The sequence below is a fragment of the Asterias amurensis genome, chromosome 5 (assembly GCF_032118995.1).
Source record: "Asterias amurensis chromosome 5, ASM3211899v1".
In the NCBI taxonomy this organism is placed as follows: Eukaryota; Metazoa; Echinodermata; class Asteroidea; order Forcipulatida; family Asteriidae; genus Asterias; species Asterias amurensis.
This window is the reverse complement of record NC_092652.1, coordinates 22,018,289-22,045,806: the sequence shown is the minus strand read 5'-3', so window position 1 is coordinate 22,045,806 and position 27,518 is coordinate 22,018,289. Positions and strand designations below refer to the sequence as shown.

Here is a 27,518-nt window from a genome sequence, read left to right as displayed (position 1 = left end):
TTGAATACCTTTGGTGTTGATATACTATTGAGGGAATCTACCAATATTGATAAACTTGAACTTACAAAAACCTTGTCTCGTGCTTTGATGGCCAACCATAAAATGAGGGCGCTCGTCAACAATCAGGGCATCAACTGTAACGTGATGTATAGTATAAAACGTATAGTTGGTTGTTCAAACATTTCAGTCACGCTCCTCTCGATCTGGGACCACTAGCAAAAATAGTAAAATATGAAACAAATTTTCCAAAGTCTGTTTTTGGCTTGCCTGATGTCCTCTGTAATTACATCAACGAGAATACGAGTTGGTGTGCTCCTGTCCAACAAAAGGACACATATTCTCGGTCAAGCGCGTCTTTACCCGGCACTCGAGGTTGCTCAAGAGACCATCTCAAGCCGTGTCCAGAGCGGGGACTACGCAAACTTCTCCATCGAGCTGCAGTTCTCACCCACGGGCTGCTCCGGGCCGGTTGAAGTTAGCCTGGGAGTGGCCGCTCATTTCTACTTCGATGACGAGATTGCAGCTCTCCTCGGTCCCGCTTGCAGTAGCGATATGGAGAGCGTTGGGGACTTGGCAGCTGCACTGAATATACCAATTCTCTCGCCGAGTGGGAGCAGCCACGAGTTGGACGACAAGGGGAGGTATCCGACGCTAACGCAGCTGGTCTTCAAATCCAGCACGATGGCGGATTTCCTTGGTAGGCTGTTCCTTCTTTACGGGTGGAACTCGTTTGTATTACTTGGGGTTTCGTCCGGATACCACTCCCTACCGACCGCAGCAGTGGAAGACGGTATGCGTGAGCTTGGGGTTAGATCGTACGTTATTTACATCGACGAGGTGGAAGACTTCAATGCTACTTTGGAGGAAGCATCTCTAATCAGCCGGAGTAAGTAGAACAACCTCATACTTTGTTTTGTATCTCATAAAGTGTCTGTATTCGTTTGGTAATTAATTGTTTTATGGCAAACAAACTTGAGTGGTGAGAACTAGAACAGCTTGTATACTCTTAATGTAACATAGTGAAAACCACTCGTTTTATTTTACGCCATACCTCCCTTGCATAGAGCCATTATGGCGGACAACTCTGTATAGAGTGAAAGTCGGGTACTTTCAACTCGATTTAGAGTGAAGTTCGTTCCAATTTCACTCAAGAAGATTGACACTTAGTTTTTCACTCCCAAAAGAGCGAAACTGACACCACTCGGACGCTTTTACATTAAGAGACAATTAATAGTATAATGCATTTTGAGAAACATTCCTATTTCAAAGCACTAGTGCTGCGTTGCATTTAACGTACTGTCAGAGGATCACGAATTCCTCCAGCTGTACTCTAAACCGTTTACGGGTTACGTAACCACTTCGATAGCTTTCTAGTTTTGTGTTCAGGGCAGTTGGTTCTCCGGCATTTCCTACACCTTCCATATTTTTTGACTCGTGTACAACATAGAGTTTTTCAGTAAAACCTCTGGACCTAGAATTGATTGATCAACTTGTTTGCTTCCGTTCGCCCGTCCTGGTACCTACACCGGTAAAAACCTAATAGGGCTATGGGTTATGGAAAAATAACATATCACTTGTTATCCCACTAAAAATAAAAATGAGAAATGTTGCCGCTTCTTAGATTGTATATTCCTAAAAATACTATTCTTCTAAGAGCGTGGAAATCGTCTGTGATTACCTTTTGGAAGTAATATTTTCATGAGTTATTTTTTCTTTTGATATCTTTACTTATACATATTATTGAATATTTGAACGGTTCCAAAAACTAAAGGTACACTTTGGTAGTTGCTCCAAAAAATTATGACCATACAAGAGTGTAATGGCCGGGTGGTTTTAGAGCATCGAATACAAGTTCTGGTGCTAATTCACCGGAGTGTGGGTTCGAATCCCCGTCGTGACACTTGTGTCCTTGAGCAAGATACGTTACTAAAATTGCTTTCTTCACACCCAGGGGTATAAATGGGTACCTGCGAGGGAAGAGGTTAATATTGTGAAAGAAAAAACCTTTGGAGCGATATAAACTGTTGTCCAGGTTGTATACTCCCAAGGGAGCTGAGAAACATTAAAACAAGGATGTTATTGGCCCTATGACCAGGCCACTAATGTAAAGCGCATTGATACGGTTATTGTGAAATGCGCTATATAAGAATTGGTTATTTTTACAAACTAACTTGGCAAAGAGTTGCCGATAATAGGTTAGAAACTACCCTATTTAGAGTTTATGTGGTTTTAGAAGAAAAACAAGTGTAATTTGTTAAAGCCATTGGACACTTTCGGTAAACAGTATTGTCCAAAAGCCCACAATTCGTGTTTCACAACTGATATTAAAAATAACAAACCTGTGAAAGTTTAGGCTCAATCGGTCATCGGAGTCGGGAGCAAAAAACGGGAAAACCCACCCTTGTTTCCGCACGTTTCGTCGTGTCATGACATGTGTATACAAAAATGTGTAATTCTCGACAACGAGAATTGATAATTGTTTCAATGTTTTCTCGAAAAGTAAAGCATTTCATGGGATATTTCAAGAGAAGTCTTACACCATTACCTTCTGTAAACCCTGTAAATTATTTGTAAATCTGTGAACTGTTTTTTTTTTTCTGTGCCGAAAGTGTATGGCTTTAACCAAACCTTTGAATCTAAAAAAAGGCTTCAGGCAAGATGCTTCTCTCCAGCATTTACAAGATACACGCAGGCTCTTATATATTAATACATATTTTAATTTATGTTACTTTATTTTATTTTTTTCGGGGGGGGGGGGCTGCAAATTAATGAAATAAAAAAAGCTGCTATGTATCCACATTGAGATTGTGTGTTTATGCACATGTTATACATGGGAATTGTTTAGGCCTTTACAAAACATACCGTAAACCGTAAATGGTTTAAAAAAATTCGTGCAACACGAAGACATTTGGCAATGCATGCCTCTGGGAAAGTCACATGCCTCTGGGAAAGTCATCACTTGTAACACTGCATTGTATTTTCATTTATTTGTTTTATCCCCGTCTTGTTCTGAACCACCCCTCATCAAAATCCCCTCTCTGTTCTCATGGATTGTGTTTTAAGCCTCTCTTGCCGTATACGCGCCGTGTTCAAACAACTCTTTTACGTCTTGAAAGCAAGTCATAAATGCAACATCAAACAATGAAAGAGCACTTACGGGTAACACAAGGGCCTCCGGAGATGCTCAAGATCATATTTAAATGACCTCAATTCGATTCAACTTCATTTTACTACTCCCACTTTTTGTTGCTTTATTTAATTTTTTATTTTTTTTTCATTAAGATATTTTACTCAGGGGGTTACAGAAAGATGCTTTCACATAAAAAAAAAACAATAAAAAAAACATGACCGACCGAAATAAATTAAAAAATCTGGGGCAGGCTAAGATTAATAAAAATAAAAAAAATATCCATACAGAATGGACCTTCCTTTAAAACTATTTTTGGAAAAGAACCAGTTCAACCAGTGTATAGAGCAATTCATTTCAAAGAGTTCCGTTGAAAAGAACCAGTTCAAGGTTACAGTGTAATATAGAGCAACACTTGTATAAGTGTTACGTGGGGATGCACCATCGACAAAATCGTTGAACTACTGATACGTGAAGATCACCAAGGATTGGTAAATTTCCTGTTAACGGGTGTCCCACAGGTGTCCTAGATTTGGGAGACTCAATTATTCAAACCAACCAGAAGTTACCCTTATATTCAAACGGTGGTGCTCAAAAGCATGCCAGTAAAGTTAGTTTGATATTGGATAATGGACATAGGTTTGTACAATCACTGTACATAACCTACGTGAATGTCCAATGTCCAATATTGTGTATGTCAAAAATTCAATATTGAACCTAACTTTACTGTCATCTCCAAAGCAGCCAAAACGCAAGGCGCGTCGTGTCATCGTTTCATGCGGTCGTGCCCTACCGTCATCCATCCGTCATTTTTGTTGCTCGCTTAAATAAAATCATTACATATTGGTGAATCGGGTAATACATCATTAAAGGGTATTATGTACTTTTTTCCTAACAAAAAACACAATGTCCACAGATTTACATTCAACTTACACAGTTTGAAGATTATGATAGTAGAAAGCTTCCCTTGAAATTTTACTTACTGAGGTGCTGTAGTTTTTGAGCAATGAGTAAAAGTAATAATTTTCGTCTCAGTTTTAGCATGTAAAAACGTATGGTTTTGGTATTATATCATAACTGGTTAAGGGGGTTTTACATGCTAAACAAAATGATTTTGTGACTTGTTTTACTCATTTCTCAAGAACTACACAATCTTAGTTAGTAATATTCAAAGGGAAGCTTTCCACTATCATCATCTTCAAACCCTGTAAGTTTAATGTAAATCTGTGGACATTTTGAAAAAGTACCCGAATCCTTTAAAGGCACTGCGCAGGATTTCACGAAACGTTAGAATTTGTCCTCTCTCGAGTAAGGACGAGTAAACCCGTCCTTACTAAGGACGGGTTAAATGTGTTATAATGTATATGGATACGGAACCTAACTTCGTCCTATTGTACGTAGATTAATCACAAGTTAGGAAGAGTTTGGTGAAATCAACGGCAGTACACACTTGGTATGTCAAAGACCTGTATTCTCACTAGGGTATCCCAACATAATGCGTAATCAAACCTGTGACAATTTTGGCTCAATTGGTCGTCAAGGTTGCAAGAGATTAGTCAAAGAAAAAAATACCCTTGTTATATTTCTCCGTGTTCTTTCAGATGCATAATAAGAAGCTTCAGCTGAAGTGTTTTAACATTTTAGTGAGAAATTACCTGTTTCACAAAATGTTTCACAATCTTTGATACTATCACCAGCTCTCCAATGCTCGTTACCTAATAAGTTTCTATGCTAACAATTATTTTGAGTAATTACCACTAGTGTTCAGTGCATTAAATGGCCTGTTTGCAACCATTTCGTTGTTGTTGTCTTAATTGGATACTGTCACGCCACCCTTATAATGCGAATTGTAAATCATCTTTTGGATGACTGGCTTGTGACATTGCTATAGCATACATTTCCTGATTGCGACAGTTCCATATTCACTCGTAGCAAGCCCTGTTAAGCAAATAATGGTATTAAACATTTCACCATTGGCAGTGGCGAGGTGAAGATGCGCAAACTTTTAGTTCATCACAATTAATGTAGTTATTTTCATCTCTTTTCCTTTTGTTGAAATAATGGACCCTTCCCATGAAATATGCTAATCACATTCACGCATGCGTACAGACCATGTTGGTTGGCAAACGCCATAGAGTTGTGCACTAAGCAGACGCGCAATCGCGTCTGCGTCACGCACCCATTAGCCGTGTACAAAACAGCGCGATGTTCCCTCATTTTGCCAACCAAAACGTTAGTGCGCACGCGCTATGTGCAATTTACATTTTCTAGGGAAGGGTCTATATTGTAGGACACGTATAGTAGGACATTGTTGCTGTTTCCCGTGGGGGTGGGGGCTGTGGGGAGGGGAGGGGAGGGGAGGGGGAGGGGAGACTATAAAACATACTTTGTTAAAACCTTGTGGTTTTTACGAAAGGGAACGGCTCACAGTCGATTCCTATTTTTTTTAATTTTTTTTATTTTTTACGGGGACAAGGGATTATATGCATAGGTTTTTCTTTCAAATTAAAAAAATAAATAAAAATCATGGCCTTACGTTTCGACTTTTCTAAAACAAAAATGCTTTAAGAAAGACTCCATTAGGATCCCGAAACTTCTTGAGGCCATTGCAAATTGTTTCTTCATTCTTAGGTCACGTTGGCCGGAAAGCAGTGAGTGCAATCCAGCTTATTCACTTCTGCTATATCTTTTAACTCGCAACTCTGAATAGAAAATGCTTTTATAGCAAGCCACCAGTAGTCTTTTTTAGTTTTGAGACTAGGCCAAAAGCATTAAAAGATACAAACAAAGGCATCGAAGACATTTTTATTGTATTCGTTAAAACAATAATTGGTTTTACATGTGCGTGGCCGAGTCAAACTTTTTTTGTCAAGCTCTGTCTTCCTCCATTTCGATTTAGAACAGGCTTAACTATTTTAAAACATAAATATTTGGGAAATTGTTAATGTAAAAGAAAAAACGAGATGCAGTTTTAAATTACAATTTGTTTTACGTCAATTTTACAGTATCAATTTTAAAACTCATAACATTCTAATATCATTCTCAAGGTCACGTAAACACATGATTGAGGATGACTCCAATATATTTCCATCTTTGTGGAAAACAAAACAGTTGCTGGCGGTGTAAGCACTTGATGTAGTCCACCAAATAAATATACTTACAAACCTGTAGAAGCTTAAGATCGATCGACCATCTGGGTGTGAGAAAATATTGGAAAAAGACAGCACATTAATTGGCATGACATCGATTTAAATAAAGTATAAAAAAAAAACGCTCACTGATCGATGTACTCCAAACTTGAATCTGGTTTGTATGTGCTTCTCATCAAATTAAGGCATTTCAGACAGGAATATTTCAAGGAATGTTTTCTACTGTCATCATTAGACCGTGTAAGTTTGTTTTACAATATTGAGTGGCTCAGAGTGGAATGGGAGGAATAATATCGCAAGGTAAAATTTGGAGTGTTCCATTTCACGAGGCGAAGCCTAGTGAAATGGAACAGTACAAATTTTACCGAGCGATAATATTTCTTCCATGCCACGAGATAAAGCAACTTAATATTTTGTTGTATACAACTGACATATCGATCCTTGTCATTTGATGTATTTTAAAAGTAAAAACAATGCACAAATCGGATCACAACCTTTTGCACAGGTGCTCCTTTAGCAGCGGCGCTTTACTGCTAAAAAACATTGGGAACAAGGATGATCCTAACTGTTGAATGGGAAATGCTATTCCCCATGGGCGAATAGGTCTTTTTAACCGCCGGTGCGGATGGGAGTAATAGTGAATGTCACGTGAAGTAAGTTCCACCAATCAAATAACAAGGATCTGTATGTCAGTTATATAAAAGTATAAATAGATTGTTGTTGTTTTTTTCTTACCAATTCTGTAATGTTTCTTTATTGCCAGTTATAGTTATCAGTGCCAAGGGTCACCTCGTCCGCAAGATCATGCTGAGCGCCTACAACCTCGGACAAGTAGGTGGGGATTACGTGTTCCTCAGCTATCAACCATTTAATAACACCCTGAACTTTGGGAACGATGCGTGGCGACAGGTTAGTATAAAACCAGTGCTTTCATTCACAGTGGCTGTCACTGAGCTAGCCATCTATGTGTGGCATTATGACACGATTGGTTCTCAACTGCTATAGCACAAAAACTTACTTGGTAAAGTAAAGCTGTTGATAGCATAAACATTGTGAGAAACGGCTCTCTCTAAAGTAACGTAGTGTTTGAGAAAGGTAATTTCCGGCAATTTCTCCCGCAAACTTTAAAAGACTTTAGGCCTAAAGACTTGTATTAGTTTATAAGGTATCTGATGTAACACAATGTTGTGCAATTAACAGGGGTGTTGTTTTTTTCTTTCATTATGCTCTTGTAACTTCGATGATCAATTGAGTCAACATTTTCACAGATTTGCTTGTTTACGCATTTGTTGAAATACACAAAGTGGGAATACAGGTCTTTGACCCCCAAAAATGTGTCCAGTCGTCGATTTCACAAAGAGTTAGGAGTAGTTCTAACTTAGGACTAGTCTTAGGAGATACTAAAAACTAAACGCTAGTCCCAAAGTTACAACGAGTAACCTGTCCTACCTCAAGATGAAACTATTTGAATTTTTTTTTTCTTTGACAGAACACATCTTGTTCTCCTCCATTACGCTGTTAGGCTTCAAAAGATGCGTTAATACCTGAATAGTTCCAATACAAAGGTGCATGGCTGAATGTTTTGCTGATTTAACCCGAAAATTTATTCCAAATTTGATCAAGCGCGATGCATGTACAAAACCAGCAACTCGGAATTGCACTTGACTACAAAAACAAACTCTCGCAACAACATTGCGCACATTTTATCACAGAACCATGCAACCAATAAATTGATTTTTAAAGTTAATGGCTCTAGAAAAAAATAAAATGCTCTTAATTTTTACCAAATCTCAAATAAAAGATCGTTCATGGACAACAACCCCCCCCCCCAAAAAAAAAAAAAAAAAAAAAAAAAACAGTGTTGAGGGTTTGAACGCAAATCATGTACCAACTCTTTTAAAACGTTTTCTGCTGAACATGCTTATATCGTTTTTACCACCTGCTCAAGTTGTTTGTATGATTCAAACACACACAATCACCCAAACATGTTTAAAGGCACTGGACACCTTTGGTAATTGTAAAAGACCAGTCTTCCCACTGGGTGTATCTCAACATAAGCATAAAATAACAAAACTTTGAAAATTTGAAGTCTTGGTCGTCGAAGTTGCAAGATAAAAATGGAAAAAAAAACACCCTTGTCACACGAAGTTATGTGCTTTCAGAAGCTTAATTTAGGGACCTCAAAATCAATCATGAGGTCTCGAAATCAAATATATTTTTATGCTAACAATAAGTTTGAGTAATTACCAATAGTTTCCAGTGCCTTTAAGGTTATACATGTTGGTACATTGCTTAAGATTGTGTTGACATTCAAAGCACTGTTTAACCACCCTGCTCATCTTCTTAGGGCGATGAAGACGATGAGAAATTAAAGACAGCCTACCGAGCCCTGATGACAATTCGTCTGTTTGAGCCGACTGATGACTCGGAGTACAATGCGTTTCATAGAGACATTCTGGACCGCTCGTTAAGAGACTATAACGTGACTCCAGAGTCTGGCGGCGAGGTTAGACTCAATTCAATTCAATTAAATTTATTTATTACATCACAGATTACAAGAACAAAGTGAAAATTGTTTCCCATTATTGTGCACTGAAAAGATTCAAATTTGATACTCATCGAAAAACAAAAACATTACATTTTAAAAACACAGAATTAACGCAGCCTCATTCACCAATAAGTCCACAAATGTTCTACAAAAATGAGGGAAAAATCGAGACAAATTTGAGACACTGAGCGCACAAGGTGATCGCCACAGTGCAGCGCCGTTATAGAGTAATATTAATGAACGGTTCTCATGAAATGTGCAAATTTAATTTCACGTGTGCCCATGATGTTCCCTCATTTAGCTCACCATTGCCCAATTGCGTGGCTCTGCACCGCGGAATGTTGTGCTTACTGCCCATCGAAATGTGTTTAATATTCGATAAAGTGGGATGGGAAGAGCTACAGATGGTGTGCCAATCGTTTAATAGAAAATCATCTTGGGCAGTTGGTAATGCTTTATTTTATTTTTTGGTTTGTGAGTAAAGGTGTGGGGAAATAACGATACAACAAAAGAAGAATTACCACAACAAAGTAACGGTAAAACGACCTAACATCGACAAATATTTACTGATGCACTTATCCCAGCCGAATAATGAATGCCAATATTCAACGACTAAGACGAACAAACCAATACATACATAAAAATTACACTCTGTTTCTACCTAAACGGGGGAAATATTTTTAAAGACTTTTTTATTATTATTATTTTTAACTTTGATACAGGCCAACTTTTTCGCAACCTGTTACCACGACGCCTTGATTCTGTACTCTCTTGCCATCAACGAGACATTACACGAGGGAGGTGACATTCGTGACGGTCTAACTCTACGACAAAAGATGTGGAACCGAACTTTCCAAGGTAAGCCGGAAAATGGCGTGGAAGGTACTTTGTGTATGACGTAAGACTCGTCCACGTTGCCAATTTAAAGATTCGTAATTATTTAAAGACACTGGACCTTATTTGCAATTAGTCCAAATAACTGTGTGTATAAAAGTTTACTTGATAACTTGAAATTATGAAACATTGTGAGAAACGGCTCCCTTCGAAGTAACAAGTTTTTGATAAAGTTGCCTTTTATTATGCATCTTAAAGCACACAAAGTAATTCAACCAGGGTTTTTTTTTCTTTCAATGTTCTCTTGCAACTTTGATATTGACAAATTGAGCCCAAATTTGCACATGTTTGTTATTGTATACTTGATATGTTGAGACACACCAAGAGAGAATACTGGTCTTTAACAACTACCAAATGGGTCCAGTGCATTTAACCAACAAACCACCCATTCAATCGTTCAAAGGCTTTTCTTGGAAATGCTGGTCTTGGTCTACGGTGTACCGGTCTTGACTACAACACTGATGTGAACAGCATTATACTTCATGAACGTGATAGTACAAGTAGGATTTGCAACTTTGCATGGTGGAAATACGATATAGAAGGGTTTGCGGTAACACCATGTAATGACTATCTCTAAATGAGTTGGGGTGGTTCTGAAAAGAACCGTTGGTTTCAACTTGACGTTTCAATCAGTATGCTCTGATCGTCTTCTGGAGAATGCTGGACTCTGATAGTACAAGCCAACTACAACACATTGGGTCGTTTGAATAAAAGTAGTATTTCCTGACAAGTACTAGCAAAAAGTAAAAGCATAAACTACCAAGTAGAAGCATTCAGTAAAAGCATCTTCTAAATTCCGTATGAATAAACCTATTCTTTTACTGCAAAGTATTCACTTATTAATGCTTGGGAGTAAAATACTTCTGATTTACCATGGCTGAATGGCTCTTAACAAAAGGTTTCCTTTGTATTACAACTCCCATTCACGTCTACGTACGCACTCACACACACAGCCAAATCAGCATTTGATTTAACAGAAACATAGAAATCTTTAAGTCATCCATGAGGTTTTTATTCTGACAACATTTTGATGAAGACGGCTCATCTGGACACACAGAATAAAAACGTTTTTGTTAAGCTTTTGAAACTTGGAGTGGAGCATGACAGCGCTGTATAGAGAAGAAGAGAGCTGGATATGAGCATAGCTATTTAACTTCAACTTAACAGTTTTAATAATAACACGAACAACATTCTATTGAAATGCATTTAATTGTTTAAAAAATTACTTATTCTGATGTTATGATCGAGGCATTCATTTCTGAGTTGAAAAAATTCTTTACATCTTTTTTAAAAGCTTACTGTAATGATACAAAACGTTTTTTTTTTTACAAACGGTTTTATTTTATCCTCAGAATATAAACAAGTTTTATTAAAAGCAGTTTGAGTTTGTGTGTATTGTTTCTGTTGTGAAACACTGTGTATGTGTCTATTTAATATTTCAGTGATGTCTTTCCTTTGGACTAAAACATTTATCCTGTGAGGAACATTCATAAACACTGTCATTTCTTTGGACGAGCATTTTACTTCTGTGCCCAAGGTAGCTCTGGAGCTCACTCCAAAAAATCACTAGTATTTACTTGCATTTTGTAGTATATTCTCCGTTTTATTCATATGGCAGTAAGTAAGTGCTAAAATTAAAAGAATTTACTTTTTGGTAAAAATAGATACTTTTAGCATTTTAGTAAATACTTTTAAATAACAGTTTTTACTTCCTTTTATTCATATGGATGGTAGTAAATACTTGAAATTTTCAAGTAAAAGTAAGTACTGCTTTTTATTCATACGACCCAATATAATACTTTCCAACCAATTTGAATTTATTGCACTTTACCCTGTGCCAAAACTTATACAAAGAGACAACTTCACTTTTAACCTTGGTTATAATAAATGCCTTCAAATGGCAATATAAGCAGATTAAAATTAGTGAGATTTAGATGATATAGAAGTTATTCTATTCGGCGTTTCAGATGACATTTCTGCATGCTGATATACTTTAACTTATTTTCAATTAAGTATGGTTGGATTTATACTTATTCTTCATCAATTGTGACATTACTCTTTGTATTTTCCTGCCTTCGTTCGAAAATAGAAAAACACAAATACATAAGATGTGCATGGACGCCAGTCTGTTTTTTTTTCTTTACATTTTGTATCAATCTTCTTTTGTGATATTGGAAGGTACACACCATTATTCAGACTGAACCATTTGAGAATCGCTTGTTGCACTTATACTTAGATTCGTTATCAATTGTGACATTGCTCGTTGTGTTCTCCCGCTTTCCTTCTACAACAGAAAAGAAGAATGGAATTAAAAATGCATAGACCCGGTTGCATTTGTTTTTCTTTTACAACTGATTTCAATCTTCCTTTGTGATACTGGGAAGTGAAATATAATTATTCAGAGTGATATGCCTCTGAAGAAGGCCCGGTTTGGATCGAAAGCTACTCATTATTACAGATTTCAGATTAAATATATTTTCATTATTTACATTTTGAAACCAATCTTCCACTGTGTTTTTGAAAAGTACACAGCTTTTATTCACATTGCAACATTGTACAATAGGTATTGCTGGTGACATTGTAATGACATCTAGCGGTGATAGAATCGCAACGTACTCCCTATGGGATATGACGGACACAGACAACGGTGTATTCGAGGTAAGAACGTTTTTGGATTGAAACTTACATAAGAGAACTCCGGCGTGAAGGCCAAATAGAGTTCCAGCCTATAGTGTAAATCACATCTAGATTGAAGTAATTATACAACGTCAGTTTGATCTGAAAAGGCTACCGTGCTGAAACTCCTTTATTGGCTACAGGGGGCGGGGGTGGGGGGTGTAGACTCATGCCATTTCTCCGTGATCATTGACGAAGAGCATTGGCTGGTTTTGTAGGAGTCGCACGTAATAATTGAATTCAGAAAATTACCTCGGTTCACGTAACTACAACTGATTGTTTTTGGTGACCTAAGTCAAGAATTTTTTTTTTTTAGGGGGTTCCACTACTGTTGACCATAATATTTAGCTTGCACTAAGAGTTTATGTGCCCCTAAAAACTATTGGAAAACAGATTATTATAAATAATGCATAAAACATTTGCTTCAGTCTAAATAAATGAAAGGAATTTGGCATTTAACATCCAGTAATGATCTGATACTTCGTAATGCTACAAAAATGTATACATAAAACTAGACGTAAAGTACCATAAGTCCCAATACTATGTATGTATTGCTGTGTATGTGTATCACATTTGTCAGTCTTGACCTCAGATTTTGTTTTTTCGCAACCCGTTTTGAAATGTTCTGGTTGTCGTTGTCGTCGTCGTCGTCGCCGTCACCGTTGTTGTTGCTGTCGTTTTTGCTATCGCTGTTGCTGCCGTTGTTATTGTCGCCGACACTGCTGCTTTCGCTGTGACTGTCGCTGTCGCGTTTACTGTATGTTGTCACTGTCGCTGTCGCGGGTTGCTGTCGCTATTACTGTCGTTTTGACTGCCGTAGTTGTTGTCTTTTCTTCTCCCCCGTTGTCGTTCCGGGTTCTATTCACCAGTCAGAGAATACTTTTCCTTGTAGCCTGTACTGAACTTCTATGGACTGTCAAACGAGCTCAAGTTCTACAAACCAATTAAGTGGCATGGATTCCCGGATGGTGAAGTTCCCCCAGACACTCCTCGGTGTGGTTTCTACAATGAAAACCCGATCTGCAAACCCAAAGGTATCACTGCTGAGTAAACATTAAATGATAATAAGCAAACAGATAACAATATGTTTTTTCTTCAATTTATTTATTTATTTTTATTGTTTTATATATTTTATATATATATTTTTTTAAATATAAAATAATAAACCACAAGGGAAACTGACTTTTTATAAATATATATATTGTTATTTTAACACGAATTTGTTAATATTTTATGGGGGTTCACTGAATAACACCATTTTTTGAAATAACAGTTACGTTGTTATAACCAGTCCGCAAAATGCAGTAACTTTGTGACATCTATACACTAATTGGGTTCATTGTTCACCCTTCCTCCATTAAACCACAGATGATAATACCGTACTGCTCATCGCGTCCATCCTGGTGGTGTGCGCCCTGATTGTCTGTGTCTCAGCAACTTTGGTAGTTTACAGGTAAAAGGTGGATTTCTGACTCATCTATTTTGATATCTCTGCACACACTGCACTGAGGTATTCAATTCGTTTGTAATTAGAGGGTCACTTTTTCGTCCTGTATTTTTGCATTCATTTTGGTTTGCCCTACAGATGAAACAATTTGACAATAATTAATATAATCATGTATCATCATACCTTTGATCTTGCTATTCTTATTAATTGACCATTGTTAGTTGCATCATGATGCAACTTGCTCTCTAATCCTACCCTTCCATGTCTCCCTGCATTGTTGTCGAACAATACATTTACCACTTTAATGGTCCAGTAACCCATCCTTTCATTCTAAACATTCTTTGTCCTCGCCACTCCTATTGGTTCATAGCCACCAATATTGTCTCTGAAATAGAAGCTTTGATTGGCTGTTATTTTCCCGCTTCTTTCTGGATCCTTTCCTTAATCTCTTTTCCCCTCTCTTTTTCTATAAATGGATATGTATTTGTTTGTACTTGTTTTATGCCTCTGAAGAAGGTCCGGATTTTGAGTTTTAAGGACATTTTGGGGTAAAAAGGTCAAAAAAGGTCAAAAATCAATATTTTCAAAATTTGTGTCAAATGTATTCACATTTGATAGCTCTATTCATAAAATGTATTTTTAACTTTATGTTGATACTACAATCTATGTAATTAACGTATAAACTTTGACCTTGTGCACAAATGGATAGCAAAACGAAGTGTAAAAGTGTGATTATCTTAAAAAGGGTACATTTTGAGTACACCAATTGTTTTTGCACTCCCCATCCTCATTGGTGCATATATTGGTTTCAAACAACTTTTTTTGAAAGGCAAATATACCAAAACAGTTTTTGAGAAAAAAAAATAATTAAAATACCACCTTCATGTGGGGTCTTAACGACTCATTTTAAGGTCAAAATTTCAAATAAGGCAAAAAATTTGCATTTTTGAAATTTTCACAATATTTGACCCCAAGTAATAGATCTATCCATAAAATGTATTTTTAAGTTAATGTTGATATGCCAAACGTATGTTATTCACGAATAAACGTTGACCTTGTACACAAACGTATAGCAAAGCAAAACGTAAAAGTGTGATTATCTTGAAAAGTGTACATTTTTAGTATACCAGCTTTTTTTACACTTTGGCTGGCCTACTATATATAGTAGAGCACAAAGCAATCAAGTGGAAATAAAGAAATGGAGGGAGAGGGTAAGGAAGCGCAAAGAAGTGCAAAGCCAGGCATGACACTGTAAATGAAAAAAAAAAACAAGGTAGAGAGAGAGAGGGGGAACTGGCGTGTTATACCACAGTGATCGGAAACACGATTAAAAAAAGGTAGAAAGAGGGAGGAAGTGGAAGAGTAAATGAGTCAGCCTTCAAGAAAGCTTCTAGGTCGAAACGTCAAGCCATGTACTATGACAAAAAAAATGATCAAAAAAAAATAATAATAATAATAACAAATTACGTAGTAATTACATGAATAAACAATAAGTTTAACACCAGAGAATCTTAGGTATTCATACGCATTGAAATACTTTTAAATTTGAACCCTTTAAAATTATTGTTTAAATATTTAAAGTTTGTGTTAAACAAAATCGTATACCACCAGAAAAAGACCCTCATTGGGATATTTCACGAAACCCTTTTCAATATGTTCAGACATGTTATGTTCCACCTTCCGCTTCATTTTCAGAAAACAGAAGCAGAACGCAGAATTAATGAAGATGTCTTGGAAGATTCGCTACGACGATTTAGTCTCTAAAGCCGTTTCCAAATCCATTGCCTCATCCATGCGGTCTTTATCCATGTCCATGGTTAGTTGCATAGATAACACATTTTTTCATTATAATTTTCAGCATTTTCAGCAATAAATCTACCCAAAGTCGCGGTTGATTTCCTTGTACACTGAATATATTGAATGATTTTACTTGACCAAACTACAGCTGCAACTTTCACATAGTGCAGAGGTGAAATAATTGTTCTTGTGGGTGAGTGGTGCTCTTGCAGTCTTGATGTGTTTTTTTTTTTAACACTGATGGTACTTTGGTGGCTGGGATCAAAGTTTCAATCCACCAAGGCTGTAGCGAGGCCTCTATCCTTTTTGCATTATGTTTCGTGGTATATGTGCCACAGTGTATCTAATTTGGTTCCTCGTATCAGGGTGTTTAAGCGTAAAACAAGACTTTCTGTTTCTGTTCAACCATACACTGTTGCTTTGCTGAGATTTAAAACGACGAGAAATTGACCTCGAGAGAGAGAGTGCGAGCTTTCGAGAGAATCTGGATTTCTGGGCAACCTCAAATAATCCATTTTGAGATATGGTTGACACAATCTATGAGACACTATTAGGTTTGGGTATTATATACACCCAAATCAACAGTGCAGTCCTAAAGTGTCCACAATACCACTCCCTCCAAAAAATAAATAAATAAATAAATAAAAAATTATAGCAGCTAAAGCATGTACTTTTGAAGGTTTTTAACAACTCGTATAGCAATGTTTGTAAAAAAATGTCAACCACTGAAAAGTTGTACATATTACATTTTTACCAGGATACCAAAATGTATTGTTTGTTTTCCCCGATTAACTTCCTTTTAATCATGTGAACTGATAGGGAAAGACGTTCTATATAAATAAATCACGCAAAAATACAAACCCCAATAATTATCTTAATTACAGACTGGTTCACTTACTAATGAGAATAACGAGCGCCAGATCTTCACAAAAATTGCTCACTACGAGGTAAGTACAATTTTGTTTATAAAGACATCAGACACAAAATGCACAATCCAATTAGAAATGTCCACCGATATTGTATTTGTATTTACATCACTTTACAAAAATGGAAATGTCATTTTCTTTATTAGCATCTCGCTTAAGTAAATGATTGTGAGTTATTTTAATTATTTAAATTTAAATCTATATTCATTTGAACATTATAATGATATTATTATCCATACAAATTTTGCCAACGGAATCCAAACTCACTTGATATCCTTTAAGTGAACGTTTCTCCGTGCTATGTCGCTAATAACATCTGAGGCGACTTTGTATGGGGCGTCTGTGCTAGAGGGAGACTTTGTCAGGGGACGAATTTGCCAGGGGGCGACATTGTCAGGTTGCGACATTATGAGGGGGCGACTTTGTCTGGGGCGACTTTGAATGTCCCGGGACGAGCTGGTCAGGTTGCGACTTTGTTGGGGGTGAGCTTGTCAAGTGGCTAGATGACTCGCTTCCGCTCAATTTAATACAACTCACAGAAACAGTATTTTGGTTAAACCCATACATATACCGATGTGTGTAAAACCTGTATACTCGGTACTTATCCAAGCTATGTGTAAACAAATCACAGGCATATTACACATGCGAGTTTCAAACCTACGACCGTCGCAGTGTCTGAAATTACGAGAACGTGGTTTGATACCCGCCTCGCCAAACGCTCATTTTCTTTACACTTTGTGGATTTACTTGAACGGCTGGTTGGGTCTTATCATCAACGGTTTTATTTGTATCTTTCTATGAACTAAACATGTAGCTTTCCATACGACCGATATAAAGCTCCTGTATAATTGCTTTATTTAACCTCTGTACTGGATAAATGATTAAAATTCTATGTTTCATAAAGGGTCGACTGGTTGCTCTTAAGCCAATAGGAAACGGCAAGCTTGAACTGACAAGGGGTGTCTTGGTAGAGCTCCGAAATGTAAGTATTTCAGTCTGTCCTTCAGACCACCCCCGCCCCCGCCCCATGAACTCGATTTCGAGACGTCAGATTAAGAACTTGAGGTCTCGAAATCAACCATCTAATCGCACACAACTTCGTGTGACAAGGGTGTTTTTTCTTCCATTAATATCTCGCAACTTCGATGGCCGATTGAGCTCAAATTTCCACAGGTTTGTTGTTTTAAGCATATGTTTAGATTAACCAACTGTGAATGCTAGTCTTTGACAATTACCAATAGTGTCCACTGCTGTTAAGATAAGCGTAAGCTCGCAACAGATGCAAAGTAGTCTGGTCAGAAACAAACCAGATATTGTCAAACCGAAGATGGTTAGAGGAGTGGAATCGTGTTGTATGCACACGGTTAGACAAGTTGCTGATTGCGAAGCATGGATGAAGGCCATTGATTACTGGAAGGTCAAGGGTATTGCTACCTCGCATGATGATGGTATGCAAAGAGAAACTCAGCAACCTCATGAGTATACCTCACAGTTAACCTTATAGACAGTTAACCTTAAAATTATGAGCATAAAACCTTACTTGGTAACAAGCAATGGGGAGCTGTTGATAGTATAATGCATTGAGAGAAACGGCTCCCTCTGCAGTAACGTGGTTTTCGAGAATTATGTTTTCGAGACCTTAGAATTAAATTTTGAGGTATCGAAATCAGGAATCTGCAAGCTCACAACTACTCGTGACAATGGTGTTTTTTTCTTTCATCATTATCTCACAACTTCGAGTTAATATGTACGTATGGGACTCGTGTTCGTACACAATAAAATAGAGGTTTGTTTTTTTTAAATCATGCTGCGGCAAAGTGCTGCCGTTATGTTGTGACCGTGAGAGTATTAGGCCGTATCCGAATTGGCGGCTACGGCTACGGCTACGGCTAGATTTCCGCGTCATCGTGCGTTGAGGTATAGGACATCCTTAGCAACACCCTTAGCAACAGTCGTGGCCATAGCCGTAGCCGTAGCCGCCAATTCGGATTCGGCCTTATTTTTTTTTCAACAGACGAAGTGAACCACTACAGCTGAAACCAGTTTAGTAACGGAATATTGTAACGATATTTAATATAGTAACGAAAGAAAAACACATTTTTTGCCTCACATCCGGACCCCATCAGAGTTTTTTTCCATGGTTAGAACATTATATCATGCTCCTTCAATGCGCTCGTTCGCATGAAAAACAGTTTCCCTCTAATTGCAGGCTACAATGGTTTCATCTAAAGGCTTTGGTTTGTGCCGATGATAAGCCGATTTGACACAATCATTTCGACCCTGAGAAAGTCTTTATCAAAGGAATAAACACAATACAAGTGACTTTCTGTACATGCCCAAATGATGTCTTGGATTATTTAAAGCATTAGGGTATGTTTGAAGTAGTTTTGGTTTTATTGGGCAACAGTCAAACCAATGAGTTAAGCCCACACGGCAAGTCAAGCATGATCATACCTGCATAAACCGTTTTGATATAATGAGGATCACATAATGTTTGGGTAAATCTGTTTGTATACACCCAAATCCAATAGTTCACCTCTAAAATAGTGTCCACCATATCGCAGAAAGGCCAATACTTCATCATGCAAAACATTTTTGTTTGACACACATCCAAAGACGTGGCCACATAGGACCAGAAAAGAAAGTCTATGTCAATAATACAAATTTATTCATTTAGTCCGTGCAAGTTTCATAAATACACATTATAAATGCACATTACAATGCACATTACAATAGTTAACATTACAGATTTTAGCAGTTATTTAAGAATGAACAGAAATGGAATAATAACAATACACTGCGAGAAAATACCACATCACAAACTAGTTAAAGTCTAGTCGAAATACCTGGGCCTTGAGCAACCTTATGAAGATACCCATATTATTGGCGAGGAGTACTTTTAGGTAAACAACGTGTGTAACTTGAATACGTTAAATGTTAAGCAAAAATAACAACCCGGTTTTTTTTTTCAGTTAAGACACCTGGAGCATCCAAACATCGTTCGTTTTGTAGGTGCATGCACAGATGGACCGGACGATGGCAAGCATTTAATAATTACAGAGTACTGCACCAAGGGAAGTCTTCAGGTATGTACAGTGGTTTTCTAGCCGGTTAAAACTTAGGCTGTGCCCGAATGAGCAGTAAAAGTTACGGCTAAGTTAAGATTTTTGCGTCATCATGCGTTGAAGATACTTCTATAGAAATATACTTAGCAGTCGTAGCCGTTTTTGCAGCTACCTTTTCAGATATACGTTACGATGTCATACTCGTATAGTTGCGTAACGGAACGCAACGTAACGTAACGCGATTTTTGACGGAGGGCGCGTTGTTCTTCTTACATCATTTCGGTTGACGAATGTCCTGGAAATCGCAACAAGGATAGTGACGTCCTCTGTTGTTTGAATTGATAAATTAAGTGCGAACTACCAGCGATGAGATAGTAGTGACTAAATTTGTTGTTGAAAAAGATCAATGCGAAGATCTGTGAACCTAGACTAGGTAAAAATCGATCTATGTTGACGCTGCTAAGGATGCGAATTTCAAAAAATTTATTCGGGTATTTACCGGAAATACCCGCATGAGCTGTATTTAATAGGCCATCATAACTGTAGATTAGTATTTTCAAAAACAGCGTATTACGTCATACTTCAACCACTGTTTGATTTCCTTTGCGTTCAGGATCATCACAAAGACGATATATTTTTCTTTTCAATTCAGGATATTCTTGAGAACGACGCTCTGAAGCTGGAATGGGACTTCAAGAGTTCTCTTCTGATTGATGTCATCAAGGTAATCATACTGTCGATACCTCATTAAAAGATTCACAATCTGTGTATTAACTTTTATGAGTTCAAGATTTACAACATAGAAGTTTTGAAATAACACACAAAACATGAGAGCTACCGGTTGGCCATTCCCTTGGCAAAACAGCCGAACTAAAAAGAAAAGTATTTTGAGAAACGCAAGTAGGCTACATAGTAATTCGGAGATTTGATGCCCCCCCCCCTCCCATATGGCCAACTGTGTACAAACTTCTTCTGATAGCGCCCTCTTTTGAATTCTCCTCCTCAGCCATTATAACTTTCCCATTGGGGGGACCGAATCTCCGGCGGACAAGCTGAATTCCCTGGGACAACGGAACATAACATTGTAAACAAAGGCCAAGATTGGACATGTTATAATTCACTACCATGCATAATGTGCATTGCCTTGTGAATCTTTTAATTAAATGTAAAAAGTGTCCTCAATTTACCAAGATATGAAAGTATTTTAAAAGAAAACGAATTTTGGCTACTACGAATGCGCCAAAATTTGTTCATGCAAGATGGCATTCTACTCATCTATTTTGTGATAACTTTGTTGTCTTCTTCGTAGGGTTTGGGTTTTCTTCACCACCGTCGAGAGCTTGGTGTGCACGGCAGGATGCGGTCTTCTAACTGCGTGGTGGACAGCCGCTTCGTGGTCAAACTGACGGACTTTGGTCTCCTTGACCACAGGGATATCTCATCCGACAATGATAGCGATCAGACATACTTGAAAAGTACGCATGACCAGGGAAGTCTAAAAAGTATAAAACGCAAATTCTGTCCTTTGCTCGCCCTATATTTCAATCATTAATTGGGTAGGGGGCGAGGGTAAACAATTTAAGGTGTTAGACGTATAGGCCTACTGTTACCCAAAACTTTTCCGTACAGTGAAAACAAAATGTTGTAAAAGGCACACAGTCAACGGTTAACGTTCTCGCCAATTCCAATGTATTGTTTCAAATTGTTTATACAGGGCGCCCTCTTTTGAAATTATGCACGCTCATTTTGTCAAGCCGCGTAAAACTTTAACCCTTTTAACAACACACTACTGTTTTTGTGTTACTTCTTAGAACTGTTGTGGAATGCGCCAGAACTTCTTCGTGCTCCAACCAAGAATAAGCCGACGAGAGAGGGCGACATTTACTCTGTTGGCATCATAATGCAGGAGGTGGTAATGAGAGGTCCGCCATTCGAGAACGAGTGCAGGGACACTGATAATGTCAAAGGTCAACCATGATCATTAATTATTTTTCCAATTATTTCATGTTTGGATTGATTGAAATAAATGTAGCACCGATAACATTACACTGGAGTTTTGCAAATACATACAGATGATGATGCACCTCATTTACAATACAAATAAATATACGCTGCTAATAAAGGTCCAATCACAAAAATGTACGCCAGTAACTGCCTATACCATGGCCCAATGCCCTTGTTAACTATACCTTATCGCAAATGGAAAACTATACTGCCTTTTTTTTAATTTTTGACAAAGACAATGTATTGTCTGTATTAAAAAACACTGAAGGAGCGGGTTACCACATATCCGATAATATTAAAGTGATATGTGAGAACCCAAACCTTAATAGAAGATATTAATTACATTAGAGTGGCTCGTGGTTTTCTTACAGTTGTTTTAGAGAAAATTCAGTCTCATTCAACTCAACCATTCCGTCCCCACGTCCCAACCGAAGCCTGTAGTCCAGAAATACACGCTATTATGGCAAGATGTTGGCATGAAACACCAGAGGAAAGACCAACAGTGAACGAACTCATGGCCGACATGAAGAAAATTTGCAAGTATGTTTTTTTTTTTACCTAACTGGACATTGATGATACCAAAATCCTCGTGCGAAGAATTTGTATGAGTCTTATTTGTTACGCTCATTAGTTTTGTGTTCGAAACCAAATCGTTGCGTGCATGTTCATACAAATGATTAGTATGACAAAATAACATATTTTTAGTGAACTTTTGTGTTATTCAAGCTAATTAATCAACTTACTTCTAGGGCAAAAACTAAAGCATCTGCAACATAATGTCCGTTTTGTTTTCCTCACCATAGAGTCCCTTTAGTGGCTCCATATTATGGAAAACACAAAAACCGCACAGTTTTGACTTTCATATGTGTTTTCCATCGCTGTTTAGTACAGTTCCAAAAATGTACAGTTTGGATTTGTTGTTCTACAGGCATTCAAAGTTATTTCTCTTGACTTCCTTTCGTAGGAATGTATCGGGAGGTATCATGGACAACCTGCTATCTCGTATGGAGTCATACGCCAGTAACTTGGAAGGTCTTGTAGAGGAGAGAACCTCTGCCTTCTTGGAAGAGAAGAAGAGAGCTGAGACGCTCCTCTACGAAGTCTTGCCGAAGTAAGATCAATCTATAAGCTCGTGATTATTTGGTAACACAACACTTGCTTAATTCATTTATGCCTATCAACAAACTTTGGTAAACAGAACTGGTGAACAAAATACAGTTTAAGCTGACTAGAATAATTAGAGATAAGACTCACTGATTTAGAAATATTATGATTTATAGGTCGGTGGCCGATCAGCTTAAAATGGGATCCACGGTAAACCCAGAGTCTTATGACAATGTGACGATTTTCTTCAGTGACATCGTGGGATTCACTGAGCTTTCATCGGGCAGTACCCCTTTGCAGGTGGGTCAAATCATTGTTCGTTGGTATCTCCGTTAGCAGTATTGGAAGTAATCACGAGTTACTATTTGGGTGCGTTCGTTTAGCTTCCATGGGTCGACCCCGGTCTGCCCGGTACGTTCGAATAGCTTTGACGGGGCTCACCTGGGTCAGCCCCCAGTGCCCTGCTTGTGGAGTGGGTCACTTTGGGGTGACCTGAGGTGCCTGCCGTCACCACGAGAGGGTGAGTGTGATCGTTCGATTACCTCTTATCAGGGGATCACTGCGGGGTCGATCCAGGGAAGCTTTACGAACACACCCAGAGAAGATACCCAATGCAGTTTACTCATACAAAAGTGTACAGTCAGCAACTGTTTTTATTGTGTGTCAATGACAATTTGTTATCTCGATTTTGATCCATTGATTTTATTTTCAAAATACCATCTCTCTGAAGGTTGTTGCTCTGTTAAACGATCTGTATACCTGTTTCGATGGGATTATTGGCAACTTCGACGTATACAAGGTAAGTCTTGCACCAATGATATACTATTGTCTTGAATGGGGTGAACAGTTTGGAACTTGCAAAATGTGCAATACTTATGTTTTAATAGAGGTTAAATTGTTTGCAGTACCCGCTGCTAAAACATAGAATTCGAACCTGCCTCTATCCACCGGGCAATCTCAGTGGTCTAGTTTGTATGACACTGCTCTAGAATTCCAAAGGTCGTGAGTTCGAATCCCACCCGAGTAATATGCCTGTGATTTTCTTTTCACATGACTCGGGAAAGTACTGAGACAGTGCTATTACAAATCTGGGTATATGGGTACAAACCAGAATGAATTGTGTTGCGCTAGCTATATAAGAATGGTTAATTATTATAATTATTATTTGATATCATTTTGTGTGTTACATGAAAACAGTTTACTTATGTTCAAATATCTTCTCATTTGAATGTTTCAAATCTGTAAGTAACATGTGTAGTATATTGTTATCGATGTTGCATTGTGTCCCATTTAAAAAAAAAAAGTCCTTGCTATTGATCATTCAAAACAACAACCAATACATAACAACAACAAAGAAATTAAATTAATTAATGGCAGTGGACACTATTTGTAATTATTCAAAATAGTTTAGAATAAAACCTTTCTTGGTGACGAGTAATGGGGAGAGGTTGATGGTATGATACATCGTGAGAAACGGCTCCCTCTGAAGTGCCATAGTTTTCGAGAAAGATGTAACTTTCCATGAATTTTGTTCCGATACCTCAGATTTAGAACTTGAGGTCCCGAAAGCAACCATCTATTAAACGCACACAACTTCGTGTGACAAGGGTGTTTTCTTTTCTTTCATTATTTTCTTGCAAGTTCGGTGACCGATTGAGCTCAAATTTACACAGGTTTGTTATTTTATGCATCATGTTGAGATACGATTACCAATAGTGTACACTGCCTTTCAAATTGATTTTTCTATTGAAGGTTGAGACGATTGGAGACGCCTACATGGTGGTGTCGGGCCTGCCAATCCGCAACGGCTCTGCCCATGCGCGAGAAATCGCCAACATGGCGCTGTCATTGCTTGGGGCAGTGGGAACATTCAAAGTGAGACACAGACCGGAGTGGAAGCTTCAACTACGGGCTGGAGTACACTCTGGTAATTGTTTTTTATCTTGTATGCATTAATTATTGTCACGCATAATTATCATAGAAGCAGGGGTGTTACACGTTTGTTTATATTATTGTGTAATAATTTGTTTTGTTTCCAATCGGTAATTGAGGTACCTCTTCTTGGACAAGCTATGTAACATATCCACGTTGTGTTTCCCTTCGCTGGCATGATATAATCCACAATGACCTCACCTAGCTTGACTTTTAGAAGTTCCATGCATTCTTAAACGCTAGTTTTATCTATATGATTATGCCTCATCGTTTACATACCACAATCAAGTGTTGTAAGTACTGTGTGTAAAGTCATGCTAAATTGCATTTATTCTGCCTCGTCATAGGTCCATGTGTGTCTGGAGTGGTTGGTCTTAAGATGCCCAGATACTGTCTGTTTGGTGATACAGTCAACACCGCGTCCAGAATGGAATCAAACGGAGAAGGTAAAACTCTTGTGGGATATAATGCCTTTAATGATACAAGCATTTGAGTCAAAATGGGCATTTCAATTGCATAGATGACGTGCACAGAAGCGATGGTTTTGTGCTTTCTTTCTTTCTAATAACATGTAATCATATCATTAATCATGTAATCATGGTTCTGATTTGTAATTTTTGATTGACTTTAATTTCCCGTCTTTTCTGAATACCTTCCCTTTATCCTTTGCTTCTTTTTTGCCATAAATGGACATGTTTTTGTGTGTTTTTGTTTATACCTCCTGCATAATGTATGTTTTTGAATCGAAAGCTAAAGCCGTCTACCCATTTATGTACTATTATATATTAATATGGTAATGAAAACCAACAATGCATCACTGTGAACTAAATTAGTGTAGCTTGATATTCTGAGGAAAACAATGACCTTAAAGACAGTGGACACAATTGGGTATTACTCAAAATGTATATTAACACAAAACCTTACTTGTTTACTAGTAATGGGGGAGAGGTTGATGGTATCAAACATTGTGGGAAACGGCTCCCTCTGTAGTAACACAGTTTTCGAGAAAGAAGTAATTTTCCAGGAATTTGATTTCGTGACGTTAGATTTAGAATTTGAGGTCCCGAAATCAGAAAATTAAGCACACCCAGCTTCATGTGACAGGGTGTTTTTTCTTTCATTATTATCTCGCAACTTCGAAGACCGATTGAGCTTAAATTTTCACAGGTTTGTTATTTCGTGCATATGGTGAGATGCAGCAAGTGAGAAGACTATAGTCTTTGGCAATTACCAATAGTGTCCAGTGTCTTTAAACTCGCACTCTGCTCATCATAGAAAAAGAGCTTGAGTCTGGTTCTCTGAAAAGCTCAGCTTTACAAAATACTACTTCACTGTTGTTGTGTATAACACCATTTATAACACCCACTCTCCACTTTGATCTGTTTTCATTCTTAAGCACTCAAGATACACATCAGCGATACGACCCGACATATCCTGCAAGAGTTTGACGAGTTTATCATTAAGGATCGAGGAGAAATTGAAATGAAGGTACACAAATCAACTTATACAAGTTGTTTACTAAATGATGTATTGATACATCCATTCATTTGACAATTTGTTATGAGCTGATTGAATGATAATGGCAGACCAGGGTTTGATTTAATGGAGAAAACATTAAAACAATATCAGTTCTCGATAGCGAGAATTGCGGATTTGTTTTAAACACATGTCATGACACAGCGAAACGTGGGGAAACAAGGGTGGGTTTTCCCGTTATTTTCTCCCGACTCCGATGACCGATTGAGCCTCAATTTTCACAGGTTTGTTATTGTATATATAAGTTGTGGTACACGAAGTGTGGGCATTGGACAACACTATTTACCGAAAGTGTCCAATGGCTTTAAAGGAACACGTTGCCTTGGATCGGACGAGTTGGTCTATAAAAAGCGTTTGAAACCGTTCGTATATGGTTAGAAAGATGTTGTAAAAGTAGAATTGGTTATCTACACAAATGTGTCTCGAAATTGCGTAGTTTTCTCTTTACCTCGTCGACTAACATAGTCGGTAATTTATTGGAGTCAAATTTTTGGCTCCAATAAATGGCCGACCGTGTAATTCGCGAAGTAAAAGGAAAACCGTGCAATTTTGAGTGATACTTGTGTGGATCATTATATTCTACTTTTACAACATCGTTCTAAACATATGCATTTCATAACAAACGGTTTCAAACGCTTTTTATAGACCAACTCGTCCGATCCAAGGCAACGTGTTCCTCTAAGTAATTTGTTCCGCTCAAAGGAATTATGAAATTTAGCCCTGTTGTTGCGTTGAGTGGATTTTCACAAAGTCATGACAATTGTCTTGAATCACGAAACATTTTTTTTTTTTCTTTTTCTTTTTTAAATCAAAAAATTAGAACTAAAATCTTGAATAACTCTGTTTGGATTACTGAAATTTATTCCATATTGCATAACTGTTCTTATTCAATGTGATATAGAACATAATTATTTTTACGCTCAAGCTAAAGTCGCCCGAAACAATTTGTTTTTAAATAGTCAGTTAACTTAAATGCAGCCCCTGCAAGCCTATATTTGTTGCAGCCTTTTCTTCAAGTGCGTTGATGACAAGTGATGACAATTCAAACATTGTTGTTTTTTCTGATCAAACTAAATTTCATAATCCAAATCTTATTTCGTTAACACTGCAGGGTAAAGGTAAACAGAGGACATTCTGGCTGATCGGACAACAATCTCAACCTTAGTTCATGCAGTTCAAGAGGAACAATCTACGGTCAATATTGTAAACCTTAATGCACCTGTTTTCAAGTATCTAGGCCTACTCACTCTAAAAACTTTAGGTTTGTTTTTTTGACAGGCTGATCCGAAATCTGGTTCATTGTTGGAATTTCA

The 27,518-nt window shown here is 37.6% G+C and overlaps 1 protein-coding gene across 1 annotated transcript; it reads left to right on the top strand.

The window, feature by feature from the left end:
• The first annotated feature begins 270 nt into the window (after window positions 1–270).
• LOC139937328 (atrial natriuretic peptide receptor 1-like) lies at window positions 271–27,518 on the top strand. Its single transcript, XM_071932432.1, has 22 exons — window positions 271–886; window positions 7,040–7,185; window positions 8,624–8,782; window positions 9,547–9,682; window positions 12,282–12,376; window positions 13,287–13,428; window positions 13,763–13,847; window positions 15,537–15,657; window positions 16,523–16,585; window positions 17,469–17,546; window positions 19,537–19,650; window positions 20,282–20,353; window positions 20,939–21,104; window positions 21,441–21,596; window positions 22,005–22,173; window positions 22,598–22,744; window positions 22,914–23,037; window positions 23,468–23,536; window positions 24,490–24,664; window positions 25,017–25,115; window positions 26,066–26,157; window positions 27,317–27,518. The coding sequence occupies exons 1-22, from the start codon at window positions 271–273 to the stop codon at window positions 27,368–27,370; spliced, it is 3,078 nt and encodes a 1,025-aa protein (XP_071788533.1). The 3' UTR covers window positions 27,371–27,518.

Excerpts from the sequence above, each read along its gene's own strand:
- LOC139937328 (XM_071932432.1), top strand. The coding sequence starts at position 271 with ATGTCCTCTGTAATTACATCAACGAGAATACGAGTTGGTGTGCTCCTG. Across the intron at positions 15,658-16,522 it reads GGTCTTTATCCATGTCCATG|ACTGGTTCACTTACTAATGA; the intron begins GTTAGTTGCATA and ends TCTTAATTACAG. Across the intron at positions 21,105-21,440 it reads CGATCAGACATACTTGAAAA|AACTGTTGTGGAATGCGCCA; the intron begins GTACGCATGACC and ends GTTACTTCTTAG.